The sequence below is a fragment of the Canis lupus genome, chromosome 8 (assembly GCF_003254725.2).
Source record: "Canis lupus dingo isolate Sandy chromosome 8, ASM325472v2, whole genome shotgun sequence".
Taxonomy (NCBI): Eukaryota; Metazoa; Chordata; class Mammalia; order Carnivora; family Canidae; genus Canis; species Canis lupus.
In genome coordinates this window covers 59,634,454-59,653,854 of record NC_064250.1, presented here as the reverse complement: position 1 = coordinate 59,653,854, position 19,401 = coordinate 59,634,454, and the positions used below count along the sequence as shown (strand labels likewise).

Below are 19,401 nucleotides of genomic sequence, written 5' to 3'. Positions count from 1 at the left end.
GGGAGGAGAGGCAGGACCCAGAGGCAATGCAAAGTTCCCAGTAGAGAGAAAGAGAGCCAAGTAGAGCTAAACATCACTGTCAATGCAGGAAGAGGCACAGTCTTCCTTCCCTTTCTACTGTTTTCAGGCTTCTCAGGGTAGGGCAGTATGAACCATGAGTCCTTTCTGAATTTGTGCTAGACCATAGATCCTACCTAATGTTGATCACCCATCACCCTTTGGAGCGAAATGTTGAAGACAGCAAGTCTGTCAAGTGGAAGGGATGCTCATGGGATGAGACTGTAAAGGACAAGCTCTTTTCCAATTAAAAAAATGGCAACGGCGAACCTTCCTTGGGTGTTCAGGTCTCCCTGAACCACAGCTGTCTGAGATATTTGGTGTTTCTGAAATGAATGATACTGGTTTTCAACAGCAATGCAATTCTGGGTGATAACAAATTTCCTAAAATATAATCTAATTATACACATTAAGATCCAGGAAGCCTGGATCTCCTTAAAACTGTTTTCAGGGGGCAGCCCGGGTGGCTCAGCGGTTTAGTGCCGTCTTCAGTCCAGGGCATGATCCTGGACACCCGGGATCAAGTCCCATGTCAGGCTCCCTGCATGGAGCCTGCTTCTCCTTCTGCCTGTGTCTCTGCCTCTCTCTCTCTCTCTCTCTCTCTCTCTCTCTCTGTTTCTCATGAATAAATAAATAAAATCTTAAAAAAAAAAACTTTTCAGGGAGAGAATGGAAAGAAGCAATGGAACAGTGTTCTGAATGTTAGAGGCCCTTTAATGATGCTCTACTCCCTGAAGCTCATGCAGTAGGCGAGTACAGAAACCCTTCAAGAAATCTGCAGATTCTCTGGTTCAGCTCTCTGATTTCTCTCCCACCTTACCACTCTCCCTCTCTTTTTACTGTTTCTCACCAGGGTATGGGAATATTGCTCCAAGCACTGAAGGAGGCAAAATATTTTGTATTTTATATGCCATCTTTGGAATTCCACTCTTTGGTTTCTTATTGGCTGGAATTGGAGACCAACTTGGAACCATCTTTGGGAAGAGCATTGCAAGAGTGGAGAAGGTCTTTCGAGTGAGTACTGCATCTACTTAAACCCTCATCTCTGTGATCTAACTGGCTTTTTAGCCTGATGGGATCCAGAAGGAATGATCAGGGTATTATCATATCATTGTTACTTTTAGTGGAAGGGTTTAATGTTATAATTGTATTTTTTTATTTTGGCCAGTGGTAGTCACAGGTACTGTGCCTAAGCTCCCTTCTCTTTAGCAATTTCCCTCTTTACAGTGGTATTTCTGGAATCACAACACAAGAGGGTTAGCTACACATTTGCCAAAACTAGATTTTTCTGAAGATGGGAGGCATACTCAGTTCCAGCTCCAAGATGGAAGTTGGGTTTCTAAGTGTATTTGCGATAAAGTAGAGAAGTAAATCCATTTGTTTTGTTATCGGGAATTCTTCATTCCTTTTTATTTCCAACTCCAGTATCTTAGGCTGATCCTAGCTTCTGAGACCTCTTCCAGAAGCCTGCCTTGTCCAGATACTGAGTCATGCTTTGTATCTGTCTCTTTATGGCCCCACCCTCTGTCCTCTCACTTCTGAGTGCTCTCTCAGCAATAGTACACTGATGTACTAATTTATACTGAGATGTTGATGATGATTACCAATATCTTGGTGGGTTTTTCTTCCTGAGAATACTTACCTTTATTTACTAAAGATGGCATTCCTGGCCTCAGTGACAGGCTTGTGGAGCAGAAGTGATTGGCCCGGGGTTCCCAATGCCCTTTAATGAACACGTATTCATATGATTTCACAGAAAACTTGTTTGACTTATATGTCACATTGGTTCTTCTCTCTTTTTCATTATTGACCCACTTCTCGATTCTTTCAAACCTTCTTCAGGGAGTTGTTTCTGAGGATGACTTAATATTTAAAAACGACAACTTGAGACCTTTTTAGAATCTAGGAGTATGGCCACAGAGAGATCAGTGGTGAGTTCTAAAGCTGCACTTGCTTTTTCTCTCTGAGACAAGAAATCACGACTTCTCTTTAGAAGAAGGCAAGGGAGCTGCCAGGTGAGCGGTTTCAGGTTTGTTAGATTGGAAGAACAGGGCAGGAGAACTGACTTAGAGCCACCTTTTAGGAGCTTAGTGATGCTGGGTGAAGCCGGCCTCAGTTTACTCATCGGTGAAAGAGGAGGATAGAATTCAAATCCACTTTAGAACGTTTTGGTGATGATTAAATGAAATAATGTATGGAAGAGAGCTTGGCACAGGGCCAGATATGAAGAGTGCAGATCTGCTGTGTATCTGTCTTCCAAAAGAAGCCCTTATTAATAGCTGAGCCACCCATCCAGGTTTCATCTGAGGAGCTCAACGGTGCATGGATTTTCCTGGAATGTCCCACAACCTTTGCTCCCGGGTGCTGGCTTGGCCAGCTGGCTCTTTAGAGCATGAACTTGGGCCCAGTGGTCACCATGGAAACCGTCAGAGCTCAGCTTCTCTGCTTCTCAGATATTCAGGTCTCCTGAAACCGGACATGGCAACCTGTCTCCAAGAGCCATTTGGAACTTCTCAGAGGTACCCTTTTAGCCACCACCTCCTGGCCCCCTCCAAGATAGAGAGAAGTGAATCTGGTGGGTTGAACATGCAGAAGAACAGGATTCAAATGGGGAAATGGCTGATCTGGCATTTTTATTTTTATGTAGCTTCTCTAGATCTCAGTTTCCTTATTTGTAGAAAGAAAGGATTGCACTAAAAGCTTTTGAAATTCCCCCTTAGGGGAAAAAAATTCATTACTGTATTCTAAATAAAGGAAGAGATTGCTATCATTGTGACCACATCTGCTCCTGAATTGGGGGACTTAGTTTCCCCTAATGAATTTCGAACTGTCAGTGGGGAGTACTAGTCTCCTTACCTTAAAGCTGCCTCTCAGATGGATGGTTCAAAGGACTCTGGGACAGAGCCTTAAAAACCTTGCATTTCATTTTTATGCTGATGGCGCACTCAGTTCCTTGCAGCGCCATCAAAGACTGGGAGTCTTTTAGGAAGGAAACAGCAGTATATTATCGAATTGGCAGCACACGATGTATGCATTTGCAGAACATTGGAGGTGGTGTTGGAAGGGGTGATGGAGTTCCAGGAGGAGTATGAGCACTCTCCCTGAATACACAAACAACCCCTTCTGCACTTCGCTGGCTGCCTGTAGCTTTGGTGGAAAGTCTCAAAGCTCTTTGCCATTCATTTAAACTACATCTCAAAGGCCAGCTCCTCTTAGGTGATTATTTGAAAAATTGAAAATTTCATAAATCGACAAAGTGGGGGTTGTGGATTTCTAGTTCCCAGAGGGAAGATACATTCCACCTCCCCATTCAAAGATTGAGTCTTTTCCTTCATCTGCTATGTTTTCTTTCCACTGTAGGGGAGAGGGAATTTTTAGTGGAGTAAAGATAAAATATGAAATAAGCCTTCTGGGTGCCTGTGTTCTGAGATGACATGATTTGGGTCCTTCTACCACATGCCAGGGCTGAGACTCATTTTAAAGAGTTGCTGGAGGTTAATGTATTATTTAGGAATGCTTTTGGCTGTAGAGTAATATAGTATCTGCTTATTGGGGTTTATGTTGGATGAATAAATAAAACCTTCCCCCCCCCATTTTTTCCATTTTTCCCTTCTGAAATCAGAACTAATTGAGAAATAGACATAAGAATCTGATGAAGATTAAAACGTTAGCTTTACTGCTGATCCGCTGAGCAGAGGATGGAGATATGTGTGTGTGTTTTTAAAGGTTTTTAATTTATTCATTGGAGAGAGAGTGAGCAAGTGAGCAAGTGCACAAGTGGAGGTGCAGAGGGAGAGGGAGAAGCAAACTCCCTGCTGAGCAGGGAGCCTGAGTTCGGCTCGATCCCTGGACCCTGAGATCATGACCTGAGCCACCCAGATGCCTTGTAGCTTTGGTTCTGATGCTGAAAAAGACATATTAACCACTTCACCCTGAATCGGAACGATTTCCCTGCCGGAGTAATTTTCTACTGATGTGTAATACATTATCACAAGTGCAGAAGCTTAAAACAACACCCATTTGTCATATCATAGTTCTGTAGGTCAGAAGTCTGAGCGGGCTTGGCTGGGTGCTGTGCTAGGTAGAGCATGGGACTGAAATATAGGTATTGGCTTGAGCTGGGCTCTGGATCTGCAGAAGAATCTGCTTCCAAACTCATTCAGGCTTTGGCAATGGTTGTAGGACTGAGATTCCTGTTTCCTTGCTGGTTGTCAGGTGGAGGCCTTTCCCAGTTTCTTAGGAGTTGCCTGAATTCCTTGGCACATGGCCTTTCCATCTTGAAAGCCAACATGGAATTCTTGTGTTTTGTAACTCTCTGACTTTCCTTTGTCCCTCTACCACCAGCCTGAGAAAGTGCCCTGCTTTTTAAGGGCTCATGTGATTTGGTCAGTCTCACATGGATGATTTCCCTATCTTGAGGTCAGCTGTGCCATATGATTTAGTCATGGGAGTGATAGATAGCTCATCACACCAGAGGCCCTGGGGATTAGGGTGGGATATTTTCATGGGCCATTTTAGAAATTCTGTCTCTTCCAGTCATTGGCTCTCACCCCAATGAGAACGGGGTCAGCCCCACTAACCTTACTAAATCAGAGAGAGAAAAGCAAAGTATACCTCTGTGTAGCAGATGGTTTCAGATGAGATGAAGGAGCTCAGTCCCTTCTACTAAGTATACCTGTAAGTCACTTACTTGTCTGATTGAGTAGCCAGAGTGTTACATGTCCTTCCACACAGAACATGACACCAGGAAAACGGACATTGCCCCAACACTGATAAACACTGTGTTAAAAGTTCAACACTTAACTGGCATAATAAGAAGCCTGGAGGAAGGTTGTTTCAGGTTTGGTGCATCAGTTCCCTAGTAAGAAGTTTAAGATTGTGGTACCAATTCTTATGTGTAGATTGTTTTCCCCCATACCACCCAGCAATTCTTTAACACCAGCTGGATGTCTTACAGTTCAACTTGATTCTGACTCTTTTCTACCTGGAGATAGCATGAGATCCCATAGGTTATGGGCTCAGTCCCAACATGGCCCTTAACTTCAGATGCCAGTCACAAGTCCAGGTTGTTCCCTGTGCTTCCGACCGCATGGCTGTAGATCAGAGGTTCCCAGGACCTCCTCCTTATGTTCACTACATCTGCTAGAATGGCTCACAGAATCCAGGAAACCAGTTATCTCACTAGATTACAAGTTTATTACAAAGGGTAATAAAGGATGATAGGATATAAATCAACAGCCAGATGAGGACATGCATGGGGAATGTCCTGAAGAAAGGAGCTTCTGTCCTTGTGGAAGTTGGGGCCTGGCCCAGTAGCACACAGAAGCTTTCTGGTTCTCCAACCTGGAAGTGCCTTGAATCCCCTCATTTTGGGGTTTTTATGGAGGTTTCATTACATAGGCATGATTGATTCAGTCATTGGCCATTGATGATGGCCAATCATCAATGTTCCAAACCTCTATATCTGGTTAGTCCCCCTGGCAATCAGCCCCATCCCTACTTAGGCAATCCAAAACTCATGTCACTGACATAACAAAAAATGCCTTTGTCACTCTCATCATAGGAAATTCCAAGGGTTTTAGGACTGTGACAGGAATGGGAGGAAGACCCAATATTTGCTTCCTGTTATAAATCACAATTTCACACACATGTATCCATGTTTTGTTCTCTTTTTCTGCACGGCTGTCCTTGGCATGTTGGCTTTTCATCCTCAGGCTGGTTACCTCATGGTTTGCAAGATGGCTGCCTCAGGACCAAATATGTTTTCATGGGACCACATTTAAGGCGACAAAAAATGTCTTTTATGGGAGAAAAATCTTTCCCAGAAGTTACCCTGCAGACTTCCCTCTGTCTCACTGACCAGAACTGGGTCATATGACCATTCCCACTTGCAAGGGGAGTTAAGAAAATGAGTATCTGACAAAAGGAGAGTGGGATCGGTTGATTGAGACCAGTAGTTCTCAAAGTCTGATTCCCTGGACCACCAGCAGCAGCATCCTCTGGGAACTTGTTAGGCATGAAAACTCTTAGCAGAGTTGGGGCCCAGCAGTCTGTATCCATTAAGCTTTCTAGGTGATTCTGATACCACCTAAAGTTTCAGAGCCCTTGGCACCGAGGAATCATGCTTCATCTCTTGGCGCCGACTGCCTTGCTGTGATGAACAAACTGAGAATTCTTGTAGCAAGGAGAAGTTGGGTAAGTGATGACAGCATCTGGCTCAGGTGTCCATCAACCACTAGCCACACAGACTGCTCATAGAGAAGCTATCTTCCCTCCTTGTCATAAATCAGTTTGTCTTTGGGATCATCAAATCGGTCAGGGAAGACTAATTTCTCCGGAGGTATCAAAAAACCCTAGATTTTTTTCATCCTTGCCACGGCTACTGTAAACCTGGCAACTGTCCAGGCTGAGGAAGAGATCTGGGCATTGCACCCTGGCCCTTAGGAGCTTTGGCCTTTTGGCCCATTGGCTCCAACTGGTCACTCAGCCCCACCCAACCGCAAAGGGGTTTGTTTGATCTCCAGGGAGTGATTTCCAGGATGGGAAAATGCATGACTACTAGTAATGTCTGGGATTATCTGTGGGCCTCACAAATTTGGATGCAGTTGGCCTGTGGGTCACTCTTTGGGAATCATTACTTTGTGAGACTCATTTTACATCTGAGGAATGGAGCCCATGATTTGTTAAGTGACGTGCCTAGAGCCACATAGTGAGTTGGGAGTATAGCCTGGACTTGAACCAATAATCCTGCCTTAACCTCTTCCAGGTGGGCCAAAACTATTTACTGTCAAATATATTAATCCAGGCCATGAAACCAACGTAGAGCATAAGATTTTTGAACATGTTGTGCTAATTCATGGAGATGATTTGTAAGTATTTAAATCACATAAAGTAAAAATAATTCTTCCTGGGTTTCCAGAGGGAAATCTGGGCATTTAGTAAGGAAGGATAATTATTTGGGATTAAATAATACTGACCTTGGGTTCTGAAGCAGATCTTGGAAGCGGGAAGCTTCTCTGTCCCCTGCTGTGGGCTGGCTCTTTGCTAGGCCAGGCCGACTGTCGCCTGATAGGATACTGTAGGAAAATGGTTCGATTTTGGACTGGATCCCATTTTCTTGCTCTGAGCTGGACTTGGACCTCTGGTGGGAAGCAGCTGCCTCTTTTTATCTGGCTGAACAGCAAGCTTTTTGGTATTATCTGTAAAACCAAGAGACACTCTTTTTCTTCTTTGGCCTCTTCCCCCAAGGATACAGCAGAAATGTTTATTTGCCTTTGGAGCCAAAGGAGCCTCGGTATAGTTGACAAATAATAACACATTACCCTAGGCTTATCAGTACTGTGATTGCTTGGGGACTTTAGAGTGTGTGAGCTGCTTAAGACAGGGTGATGACAGTCTCAGTCTGCTAATGATGTTCAATTAGTGGGCTAATCAATCATTTTGGATTGCAGGCAGGAGCTTCTGGTGGAAGCCAAGGACTGCTGGGGCCTCTGCCATGTGCCTGGCATGAGTCAGGGGAAGACTTTGAAGGGCACACATGGCAGGAGCCTTCTGTTACTCACAAGTGGTCTTTGAGCTGGTAGCAATGGGGGTTAACTTGAAAGAATTATTATTTTAAGAAGATAAAAGCTCTTGTTTTGGAATCTGGGTGTTTCTGCAATTTCCAATTCTATTAGTAGTGGAAATATGCATCGAGTATTAGTTATGCACAGCAGCCTAGGAGGCAGTGGGGAGGGCGAGGTGGTGGGCTGAGAGTGTGTGTGTGTACACACGCGTATGTGTATGTGTCTGTTTGCCACTGTATCACGCCCACACTGCATTCTGGATTAAAAATTCCTGAGAAATAACTCAGTAGAATTCATGTTATGTGGATGATGGGGGTTTATTTTCATCAGAGAGAAGATCCTGGTTTTAACGTGAACAATTGCTTTCTGACTTTCCACTAGGGACTAGAAGAGGGTGGGAGGGAATCATTGTTAGAACAATTTCGAAGAAGGTAAATATTTTTAAAGCTTTATCAAGCAGGCCTCTTCTAAATGAGTTTAAGGATGTTGTCTGGCTTTAATGATAGGCCCGGATGTGAACTTGGGACAAACTCCACAAATGACATTCGCAAACCAGACTGCACATCTCCTAATGACAGGCCATGACACGGTCTGTCCATAAATGGGCCCCTTTTTTCCTCTCTTCCTGTAATGCAGGGTTTCTCAGCCTTGGCACTGTTGACATGTTGGGCTGGATTATTGTCATGCGTCCTGCCCTGTGCATTGTGGGATGTTTAGCAACATCTCTGACCTCTGCTTGCTAGATGCCAGTATCACTAGTGCCCCCAGTTATGACAGCCAACAACATCTCCAGACGTTAGTAGGTGTCCCCTCAAGGGCAAAATTGCCCCAGTTAAGAGCCACAGGTCTGCTTCACAGATCCCAAGGTGCGTGCCCTGCTCCGGCTGTATCTTCTATTTGAGTTCTAGTGTCCCTACCAACGGTCTTACCTGGTTCTTCAGGGCTGGTGCCATTCCTTTCCGGAGATCTCTTCTCTCACATGGGTCCTTAAAGAGGGCTTTAGAGATTTCATGCTCTGGGAATAAGATTGTTTCTTACCAATGAGGGAAAATGCCTGGGGACTTGACCCTGGTGATATACATAAAGATAGGTATTTTTTAGCTGGCTGGTATTTTTTATCAGGCAAACCATCTCAGCACATTAGCTAACCCTGTAGGAACTAATCGAATGTATGATTCTTCCTCTTTTTTGGCTCATCTTTGGTGTCTGTTTGGTGTTTCCTATTGCCATATGAGATCACTATAGGCTTTAACAGCTTTTAGAATGCATTTTCACTCTTTTCTATAAGCATTAAAGCTCTCAAACTCTGCCTAAAATATAACTACTTAAAATACTGCCCACAGAGTGTTTAACATTTAAACATTTTTAAGACAGCTTTAGCAAAGCCTCTCTCTCTCTTTGATCACAGGTAACTTCTGGGAATTTGACTGTTACTTAGAGGATACCAATCTTTCATGAACTTTATTCTTAGGGACCTCTGCGAGGAGCCTTGGATTTGTCATTTGTCCAGTAGGATCCGGTTGAAGTCAGGCGGATTATTATGGGACCTCAGTATCGAAGTCTAGAACTGAGTAGCTAATCTGCTTTGAGAGTTTACTGTAGGCCAGACCCTAGCTTGTGGGCTTTACCCAGAGTAAGCTGCACGACAGCCTTCCCAGAGAGACCATTACCGTCTTCTTAATTTTAGGAGATTGGAAGTGCTCAGACTGCTCTGTGACCTGCCCAAGGTCACCCAGCCAGCCTGTAAGTGACAGAGCAAGGATTCCAAAGCAGATGGCCCTGACCCAGTGTGCATGCATAGACTTAGTCTTTCCGCTATCCTTTCTTCCTTCTTTCTCTCATGAGGTAGGAATTGCATCTGATGGTTCTGAAGAGTCTCCATGAGGGATTTAGTAAGACCTGGGGACAGGTAGAGATAGCTAGTCAAAGAAGGGTTAACAGTGGCCCTGTCTTCCTCTGCTGTCCAAGGGTTTTTAGTTTTCCAAATTCATACGATCTGTCGATACTTTGAATTGGACAATAGCCTCTGATTCTTCTCTCTGCACCTGGGCCGTCTCCCTAACACGGGTTTGTTATTAGCAAACATCTCTCTCTTGGTGTTGCTTTCCCTTGGAGATTTGTCTAGGACTTAAATGCCCCCTTGCTCATGTCTGTTATGTGACTCATGCGAAGGTGAGCTCATAAATGAGGGGCTTATGCTGTCCCAATGGTGGCCGTGTTTTGGGCCCACTGCTAGAGAGAAGTTGCCAGGCAGAGAATATTCTCCACTCTCTGTTCTTCCACTTCATCGCTCCACTTCTACAGCTCCCTTGACACTGGCAACAAGAGGAACACACAGCTTGAAGCCAAGCCCCTTGGTGCTCTGAGCCAGTTGGTCTTGCCTTCAAAAGCATTCTCCTTCTCCTGGATTCATTGGTTTGTCCCAACACTCTGCTGCAGTGGTTTTGAGGATGTGGAGTTTGAGAGAACCAACACCAAGACCTTAATTCCCAGTGAGGATTTAATTCCATTCTAAACTCAGGAGATGTTATGCAAGCAGCTCTTTCTAAACAGTCATCCAGTAGAGGAAGGTCTGTGGAAAACTTTTAAGGACCGTCATTATCTGCTTGTCCATTGAACACACGATCACCTTCTACATCTCAGGGGTTTTATTAAGACATTTTATATCTTTGCACGTTGGGGCCGCCACAAGTCCAGTGATGCTTTAGATCTACCACGTGGTAACCTGTTTCTAAAACCTGTAGTTAATGAATTTATTTTTTTATTTTTTATTTTTTTAAATTTTTTTAAATTTTTATTTATTTATGATAGTCACAGAGAGAGAGAGAGAGAGAGAGAGAGAGAGAGAGAGGCAGAGACACAGGCAGAGGGAGAAGCAGGCTCCATGCACCGGGAGCCCGATGTGGGATTCGATCCCGGGTCTCCAGGATCGCGCCCTGGGCCAAAGGCAGGCGCCAAACCGCTGCGCCACCCAGGGATCCCTGTAGTTAATGAATTTAATGCAAGAATTTTATTAGGACTCACGTTTTTATTAGTATCATAAAACCACCTCAACAGGTGGATGATGATTTCCCATGTTCACCCTTCATCACCCATTTTCACAGGCTAGTTTGGTCATGCTAGAAGGCACTGATTTAATAGAATAACCCTTTGCCTTTTTATAGAACTCTTCTCTTTTTTTCTGGTTATATATTCCAATGTAAAAAAAAACTTTTTTTTTTTTTTTTTTTTAAACAGATTTAGCGTCATGCTACCTCTGTGAGTCAAGCAAGCAATAATCCACTCCGGTGTAGCTTACGACAAATTAAAATTGAGAGACCACCTTGTTGAGCTGACTTTGCCCATCACGGAGCTGGGTATATGATCAGCATGTTTATACCAGGGCAGCACTGAACGTGATTTCTAAGTGACGACATGTCAGACGTCATGGATAAATTTCTCTTTGCTTTCCTAAGAAAGGGAAATTGTTTAGAATACATCCTCCTTGAGAGGCATGCCACTGTTCGGATCCCTTGGGAAGTGACTGCACGATGGGCATAGTGTAGTCACACTGCTGAGCAGCCGCTGATAGCTCTGTGTTAAGCCAGGGCTGCCCAGATGAAATCTAGCCTAGGAAATGTGCATTCGTGTTAGAGGAAATACACTTTGTCTTTCTGGGGGAAAATGCTTTGCTTTTTGTTTTCTGTAAAGAGCTACATTTGTGCAGCATAGCATTTCTGACTTCATGTTTTTTTCACCCTGTCTTGGGAGTTTGCTGCTGAGCTTTAATCTCTTGTGAGCATAGAGCTGGGGTTCTCACCCTGTGGGCGGTGGATTCCCAGGGGCCTGAGGTGCTATTTTAAAGGATCAGAGAATTTGTTTTTGTGTTTCCAACATTGCTGGTAGACAGAATAAATAACACGCCTTTTTCACACACACACATATACACGCTACCCTTTTTCAAGTGTATGTAGAGGAATCATCATTAAGAATTCAATCAGTGGGTATGAGACGTTGTATTGTGTGGGTATTGAGGAATTTCTTTTTAATGTTTAAAAAGGATTCTTACACTCAAAAAAGTGGAGAACAAAGGAATTGAGCAACACTGGCTTTTCAGATCAGCGCTATTTCCATGTCATTCTGGGTTCTCTTTATTCCATAGAATTAACATTTTTGTCCTGGCCATAGTCACTGTTTCAAAGAGGTTTTGTTCTCATTTAAGGTAACCCCAGGAGTCAGTGGAATACTTTAGAGCCTTGCTTCAACGTTTTTCCTTATGCCAGTTTTTTTCTACTGTGGGAAATTTACCATTTAAAAATGCAGGGTTCAGTGGCATTAATTACATTCGCTTTGTTGTGCAAACATCACCACCATCCACCTCCAGAACTTTTTCATCCTCCCTAAACTGAAACCTCCTATGACCAACACTACCTCCTCATTCTCCCCTCCTCCAGCCTCCTGGCAACCATTTTTCTACTTTCCGTCTTTGGGAATTTGGCTACTCTGGAGACCTCATATAAGTGGAATCATGCAGTACTTGCCCTTTTGTGACTGGTTTGTTTAATTAGCAGAGTGTCTTTAAGGATTCACGCATGTGTCACAATTTCCTTCCTTTTTAAGGGTGAGTGATATCGTGCCGTGTGTATATACTACACTTTTGTTTATCTATTCTTCTGTCGACAGACACTGGGTTGCTTTACCTTTTGGCTGTTGGGAATAACGCAGCTTTGAGTGAAGTACAAATATCTGTCTGAGTCCTTGTTTTCAGTTTCTTTGAGTATGTGCTCAGAAGTGGAATTGCTGAGTCAGATGGTGATTCTATGTTTAATAGTTTGAGGACCTGCCAGACTGTTTTCCACAATGCTGCACAGTTCTACATTTTCACTGGCAGTGCACACGGGTTCCAATTTCTCCACATCCTCGCCAGCACTTGTTGTTTTCTGCTTTTATCTTTTTTTTTCTTTCAACTTTTGTAGACAGCAGAGACGGTATTTGGTAAATTGCCAGCCTCATGTCCTGGCTGCCCCAACAGCTGCCATTGTGTCACACTGAAGACAAAACGGAGAGGCTGTGCCTTGGGCCTCATCTCCCTCTTGCAGCTGCCCCCCCTTTGCCCCCTGCTCTCACCTCCATCTGTGTCCCTACGCTTGTCCCCATCCTGCTTCCTCAGCTCTGGCCCTGCAGCAGGGCTGCTGGCAGGGAGGGCGGCTCAACGCCAGGCCAACTGGGGCCTCTACATGTTGGTGACATCGGGTTTCCACCTGGCCTTGCTGCTGCTCTGACACTGTTTTATCTGCCTCGTAATGTTTCGTTCTCCAGCCTCCCATCACGGCTGTTCCTTCATGCCTCTCTTCCCAGGTCACTTTAATAAGCCATTATCAAATGACACCTAATGTGTTCCCAACACTGGGGTATGTGGCAATGAGCGGTGGGAGACACTCCTTCCCCAGGAAGAAACAGACATAGATAAAGACCGATGTCCATGGTGGGCTGCCTCTGAAGCCACATGCCTCAGTGCATGAGTCCCGATCTACCACTTACTAGCCATATGACCTTGGGCTATGCCCGGTTTTCTTTTTAAAAATTATTTATTTTTATTCTTTAATTTTAAATTTTTAAAATTAAGTTTTTAAAATCCAGTATAATTAACATACAGTATTATATTAGTTGCAGGTGTACAATACAGTGATTCAACACTTCCATATAACACCAGTACTCATCACCACAAGTGCTCTCCTTAATCCTCATCATCTATTTTACCCATCCCCCATCCCTCTCTCCTCTGGGAACCATGGCTTGTTCTCTATAGTTAAGAGTCTGATTCTTGGTTTGTCTCTGTCTCTGTTTTTTTTTTTTCCTTTGCTTATTTGCTTTGTTTCTTAAATTCTACTTATGAGTGAAATCATATGATATTTGTCTTTCTCTGATTGACTTATTTCGCTTAGCATTGTACCTTCTAGCTTCATCCATGTTGTTGGAAATGGCAAGATTTCATTCTTTTTTATGGCTGAATAGTATTCCATGGTGTATATATGTGTATCGTGTATATATGTACACCCACATCATATCTTCTTTATCCATTCATCTATCAATGGACGCTTCAGCTGCTTCCATAATTTGGCTCTTGCAAATAATGCTGCTATAAACATTGGGGTGCATGTATCACTTCAAATTAGTGTTTTTTGTATTTTGGGAGTAAATACCCAGTAATGTGATTACTTGATTGTAGGGTAGTCCTATTATTTAAGTTTTTGAGGAACCTCCATACTGTTTTCCACAGTGGCTCTACCAGTTTGCATTCCAAGCAATAGTGCATGAAGGTTCCTATTTCTCTATATCCTTGCTAATACTTGTTTCTTGGGTTGTTGATTTTAGCCATTCTGACAGGTGTGAGGTGATATCTGTGGTTTTGACTTGCATTTCCCTTATGATGAATGAATGATGCTGAACATCTTTTCATGTGTCTGTTGGCCATCTGACTGTCTTCTTTGGAGAAATGTCTGTTCGTGTCTTCTGCCCATTTTTAAATTGGATTATTTCTTTTTTTTTTTTTGGTGCAGAATTTTATAAGTTCTTTCTATAGTTTAGGTACTGATCCTTTGTCAGATATGTCATTAACAAATATCTGCTCCCATTCGGTAGGTTGCCTTTCAGGTTTTTTTTTTTTCCTTTCAATTTTGTTGATTGTTTATATTCACTGAGAAGCTTATTATTTTGATAAAGTCCCAATAGTTTAATTTTGCCTTTATTTCCCATGCCTCAGGAGACCTGTCTAGAAGAATGTTGTTATGGCTAGCATCAGAGAAATGACGGCCTGTGCTCTCTTCTGTGATTTTTATGGTTCCAGGTCTCACATTTAGGTCTTTAATCCATTTTCAATTTATTTTTTGTGTATGGTGGAAGAAAATGGTCCAGGATCATTCTTTTGCAGGTAGCTGTCCAGTTTTCCCAACACCGTTTGTTGACAAGACCGTCTTTTTCCCATTGGATATTCTTGTCTCCTTGTTGAAGATTAATTGACCATATAACTGTGAGTTTCTGAGTCTTTCTGTTCTATTGATCTAATCTGTCTATTTTTGTACTCATTCTTTTATTTGAAAAATGAAGTAAAAATAGTAGCTCCCTCTTTTGGTACTTAGTTGAGGCCTGAGAGCCTGCCTGATAAAGAGTTAGCACTCAGTAAGTGCTGTTTGCTGTTAGGATAAAGGCGCCATTAGCAATGGGAACCCAGAGGGGGGACTTGTGAATTCTAGCTTGTATATATGACATCACACACATCTTCAACGGTGCACCTGTCTTATATTGCATAACAGTGGGCTGTTCTTTTCAAGTAAAGCTTAAGGGCCTTGAATATAGAGCTTCTATGCCTTTCTTTTCCTGCACCCTTGCCATACCTGCTCAGTGCTAAGCACTTGGGAGGCATAAATACTTCAGTAAATACTTACTGATTGTGAATTGACTGGAGATGAAGGGGGAGATGAACCAGATTCTTTCCACCCACCCAGGGTATGCAGGCTGTGCAGCAACCCCAGCAAACCTGAACGAAGAAAGGATGCTTGCTGACACTGCCTTTAGTTCTACCCTTCTTGAGAATAGGCTTAGAGGGGCATGGGCTGGAGGAGTTTAGGGAGCAGCAGTAACAGAGGGAATCTGATGGGCGTGAGGGCTTGGGTCTGGGACAGAGCATGTCGTCAGTCATTGCCCTACAAGAAAAAGATGCCTTGGCCATGGCTCAGAGAAGGAAGAAGGCCCCTGCTGTTCTATCTGAGCAAGGGGGGAGGTTGTGCTCTGCATCCCTGGCTGCACTTAATGGGCTGCAAATGTATACGCAGATGTGTCCATCACATACCTAGATTCTAGTAAAAGGGAAATCAAAGAAAGGAAAAGAATTTATTTTAGCTACATGCTGATTGCCTCTCAGCTTGTGTGTGTTCTCACTAGATCTTTAACACAAAGGCCAGTTCATATTTTTATAAAGCATCAAAAGGTTCCTAGGCTTTCTTCCCAAAAGATACCTAGCCCCCAAATATCAGAAGGGACCCTTGAAAATGGGTTTTGCTGCTCTCACACACTGTCTCTCATGTTCAGATCCTGTGTGCTTGCCACTATGGCTCCACTGAGATGGAGCCATGTCCCTTCTGGTTGTTGTTTCCATTCCTTGGCAGAAGTGAATTATTTTCTTTTGTTTATTTTTTTAAGTAGCTTCCATGCCCACCGTGGAGCCCAGTGCAGGGCTTGAACTCACAACCCTGAGATCAAGACCTGAGCTGAGATTAAGAGTTGAATGCTTAACCAACTGACCATCCAGGTGTCCCAGCAGAGGTGAATTTTACCAGAAATATCAACAATTTAAAAAAAGATTTTATTTATTTATTCTTGAGAGAGAGGCAGAAACACAGGCAGGGGGAGAAGCAGGCTCCATGCAGGGAGCCTGACATGGGACTCGATCCTGGGTCTCCAGGATCACACCCCAGGCTGAAGGCGGTGCTAAACTGCTGGGCCACTGGGGCTGCTCAATAATCTTTCTACATGACCCTGGGGAATGTTTGAAAGGCCTCATGTTAAATTATTATTAGTAGTATTTGACTGTCTCCCTATCCCCACTCCCACACCCTAGTTACTCTTCCTGCTGAGTAGGCACAAACAAATGTGTTGGGCATCTCATACCAGGTCAACAGGACCTTCTCTCTAATTTAACACCACTTTTCAGTTTACTTTGAACAATTAGTAGTAGGGATACATAGCATGCAGTTAAAAAAAGGACAGGAATTTATGTATGTTCTTGAGGATAGAGTACAGAGAGCTTCTGTATGATTTTTAAAAAATGAATTATACTGAGTACTGTAACAGAGTTGGCACCAAAGCTAAAAAGAAAGCAAATATCAACATTTAAAATAAAATGGAGACATATAAATGCCATATGGTGTTCTTGCAGTGGTCTTACCACTTTCTTTGGCTTTCATCCTTTTTCTGACGTCGCTGTTTGTTTCTTGCCTCTGCTTTTTAAAAAAGCCTTGATTGTCCTTATCCCTTTGATTCTGTATCTCTACCAGGTATATTTCTCTTTTACCTTTCTTTGGAGCTTTGTCAACCTTTTCTCCAGGGAAGAGGGAGAAGAGGACCTGTCCAGATGGCCATATAAACATGTGACACCTGTTTCTGGGAGCCACTATAGGGGGGAGTCTGAGGGTTGATAAGATTGCCCTCTGCCTGAAAAATGGGCACATTGCTTCCTATCCTTTCTCTATTTTTTTAAATAAATTTTTTATTGGTGTTCAATTTGTCAGCATACAGAATAACACCCAGTGCTCATCCCGTCAAGTACCCACCTCAGTGCCCGCCACCCAGTCACCCCCACCCCCCGCCCACCTCCCCTTCCACCACCACATGCCTTTAGTTTTAATAATATTTCTAGAAATGTCTTGAATTCAAATTCTTCTCTCATTAGGAAAACAATGAAAAGATGAACTGACCATATTTTGTGAAAAGTTTATATCAAAATTTAAAAAAATATTGCAGTTAGTGTTCTTTCTTGGGATAATATCCTTGATGGCCGTACTTAGGGGAGAGATCTCTGCTTCCACAGGGGAACTTTAAAGGGCCTGGGTCTGCGCAGCATGTGCCGTGGTCTCATCTTCAGGTTTCTGCGTTGGGCATTTATGGTGCTTTGGACAATCCTCATCATCCTCCAGCTCTAAGGGTAAATGTCTGTTCTTCAGAGAGGTTTTTCTGACTTTTACATGAGGTAAACGCCCTGAACTCCAACAGTACCTTGTACACCCATAGAATAACATTCATCTCCCTGAATTGGGGTTACGGGTTTGGTGCCCGCTGTTCCCATCAGCCTGGGTGCTCTGGGAGGCCTAGTCTGTCTTGCCTGTTCAGCACCATCTCTAGCACAGCGCCTGGCTCCCGGAGAGCCTGTAATCCATACCTGATGAGTGAATGAATGAGCATTATCGTACATTTTGATATCGAAAGTGATCTTGAAACCAAAAGTAGCATTACGTGCAAATGTCAGTGGAAAAAAAAATGCCCCAGACTTAACCTTTGAAGCGCAATTATTTTGATGGAAAGGTGATCCAGTAGGGGAGCTGTCCGCTGAGAATGTTTATTGCACATTGCACGTGGTATTTATGTGCCGGGGACTTTTATCTCATCAGGCAATACCTGTAGGTATAATTCTACAGACTTTTCAAGGCAACCTCAAATACAGTATACTTTTATCCAGTAGTTCTCAACCATGTAATCCCCAACACCCTCTTTTATAGCAGGTATTCATTCGTGCCCATTTACCACCTTGAAATGAATGTCATGGATAGTGCAACTGATCTACACACCTAATTTTGCAAATTTCAATACTATTTTCTAGCTACAATATGATGGAGAGATAAAAGGTAGGTCATTTAGAATAAAATAATATGCTTCAGTAATAGGTTCTTGGTCATGAAACCGTAGAAGACCCACAGCAGCAGAGAGCCCCTTGCATCTATGTAATACAGTAACTCCAAATATGGGCCAGTTCAAGTGTGTCCTACCAGTGATGAAATTGACAGAGGGGACACCCCCCCACCCCAGTGATGTGCTTTTCCAAAATGGAGAACAATTCCTGGCAGGGTTCCAACTAATCAAAATTCAACCTTCTTGCTGTTTACGTTGGAGTCCTATTCTTATAGATTTCAGCCTATATTGAAGCTATGCCAAAGAAAAATTATGTATGTATTTGCATTTAAAAGGGAGTTAAGTTTTCAGCTCAGGTAATTATAAACATGAATTTTTCCCAATAGGATAGTCAAAACTCATACTAAATTCGGGATTGTAGTCTGACTTGTGGCACTGGCTCTTGTATATAGGATGTTTGTACATTCTCACCCCCCCCCCCCCGCCCCATCCACGGCTGCGTGCCAAGAGTGCCCTTCTGATCATTGTGACAGCCACAAACACCTCACAGAGTTACCAGTCACCTCCTAGCGTGTTATAATCTAAATGGGGTGGAAAAAAAACTTTCAGGGAGCTCCTGTGTAACTTCAGGAATACATACATGGAACATCTATCCTAGTGTAAATGGCCATGTTCAAATAGTCTAGACTCTCCTGTTAAGGCGGTTCTGTGCTGTTAATATTCTGTTCCATTCCACACATGTGTACTGTGTGCATGTGTGTGCATGTCCACCACCTTGCCTCTTTATAATATATGCCCCTATGATTCTATATTACAAAATCCTGACAGTCTTTCTCTTGCTGGATGAACAGTTTTATTTTACATCCTTCGTACGTTGGCTTACCTTAAACAATTACTCTCCTATTTTCTCTGGGTGCTAAAAAAGAGAGAGCAAGTGTAGAAAAATGCACTGCGGGGATGCCTGGGTGGCTTAGCGGTTGAGCGTTTGCCTTTGGCCCAGGGTGTGGTCCCAGGGTCCTGAGGTCTGTAGGGAGCCTGCTTCTCCCTCTGCTTGTATCTCTGCCTCTCTCTATGTCTCTCATGAATAAATAAAATCTAAAAAAAGCACCACACTGCATATTTGATACGAGGACAGAGAGACATGCATGCTGCAAATGCAGGATGTGCAGGCCCATCGGCCAGGGAATGCACAGGGAGCAGGCCCTGCTGCCTCTCCCTCTTTCTCCTCCTTACCTTCCTCTCTCTCAGGCTTCTCTCTCCTTTCCCGTCATTACAAAGACAACACAGAGAACCTGGTCATCGTAGAGACTTTGGAAAACAGTGTCCAGAGAAGAAAATGAAGCCGCGTGAAAACCCATCATCCAAAGAGGTCTACCGTTCACACGCTGATAATTAGGCT

The 19,401-nt window shown here is 43.4% G+C and overlaps 1 protein-coding gene across 2 annotated transcripts in view; it reads left to right on the top strand.

The window, feature by feature from the left end:
- KCNK10 (potassium two pore domain channel subfamily K member 10) overlaps positions 1 to 19,401 on the top strand; it is a 133,246-nt gene that overhangs the window by 90,345 nt on the left and 23,500 nt on the right. For both annotated transcript variants that reach the window (XM_035719868.2, XM_025442896.3), the window contains exon 4: positions 911 to 1,071. In XM_035719868.2, the coding sequence (XP_035575761.2) occupies positions 911 to 1,071 (161 nt within the window). The remainder of the gene's footprint in view (positions 1 to 910; positions 1,072 to 19,401) is intronic.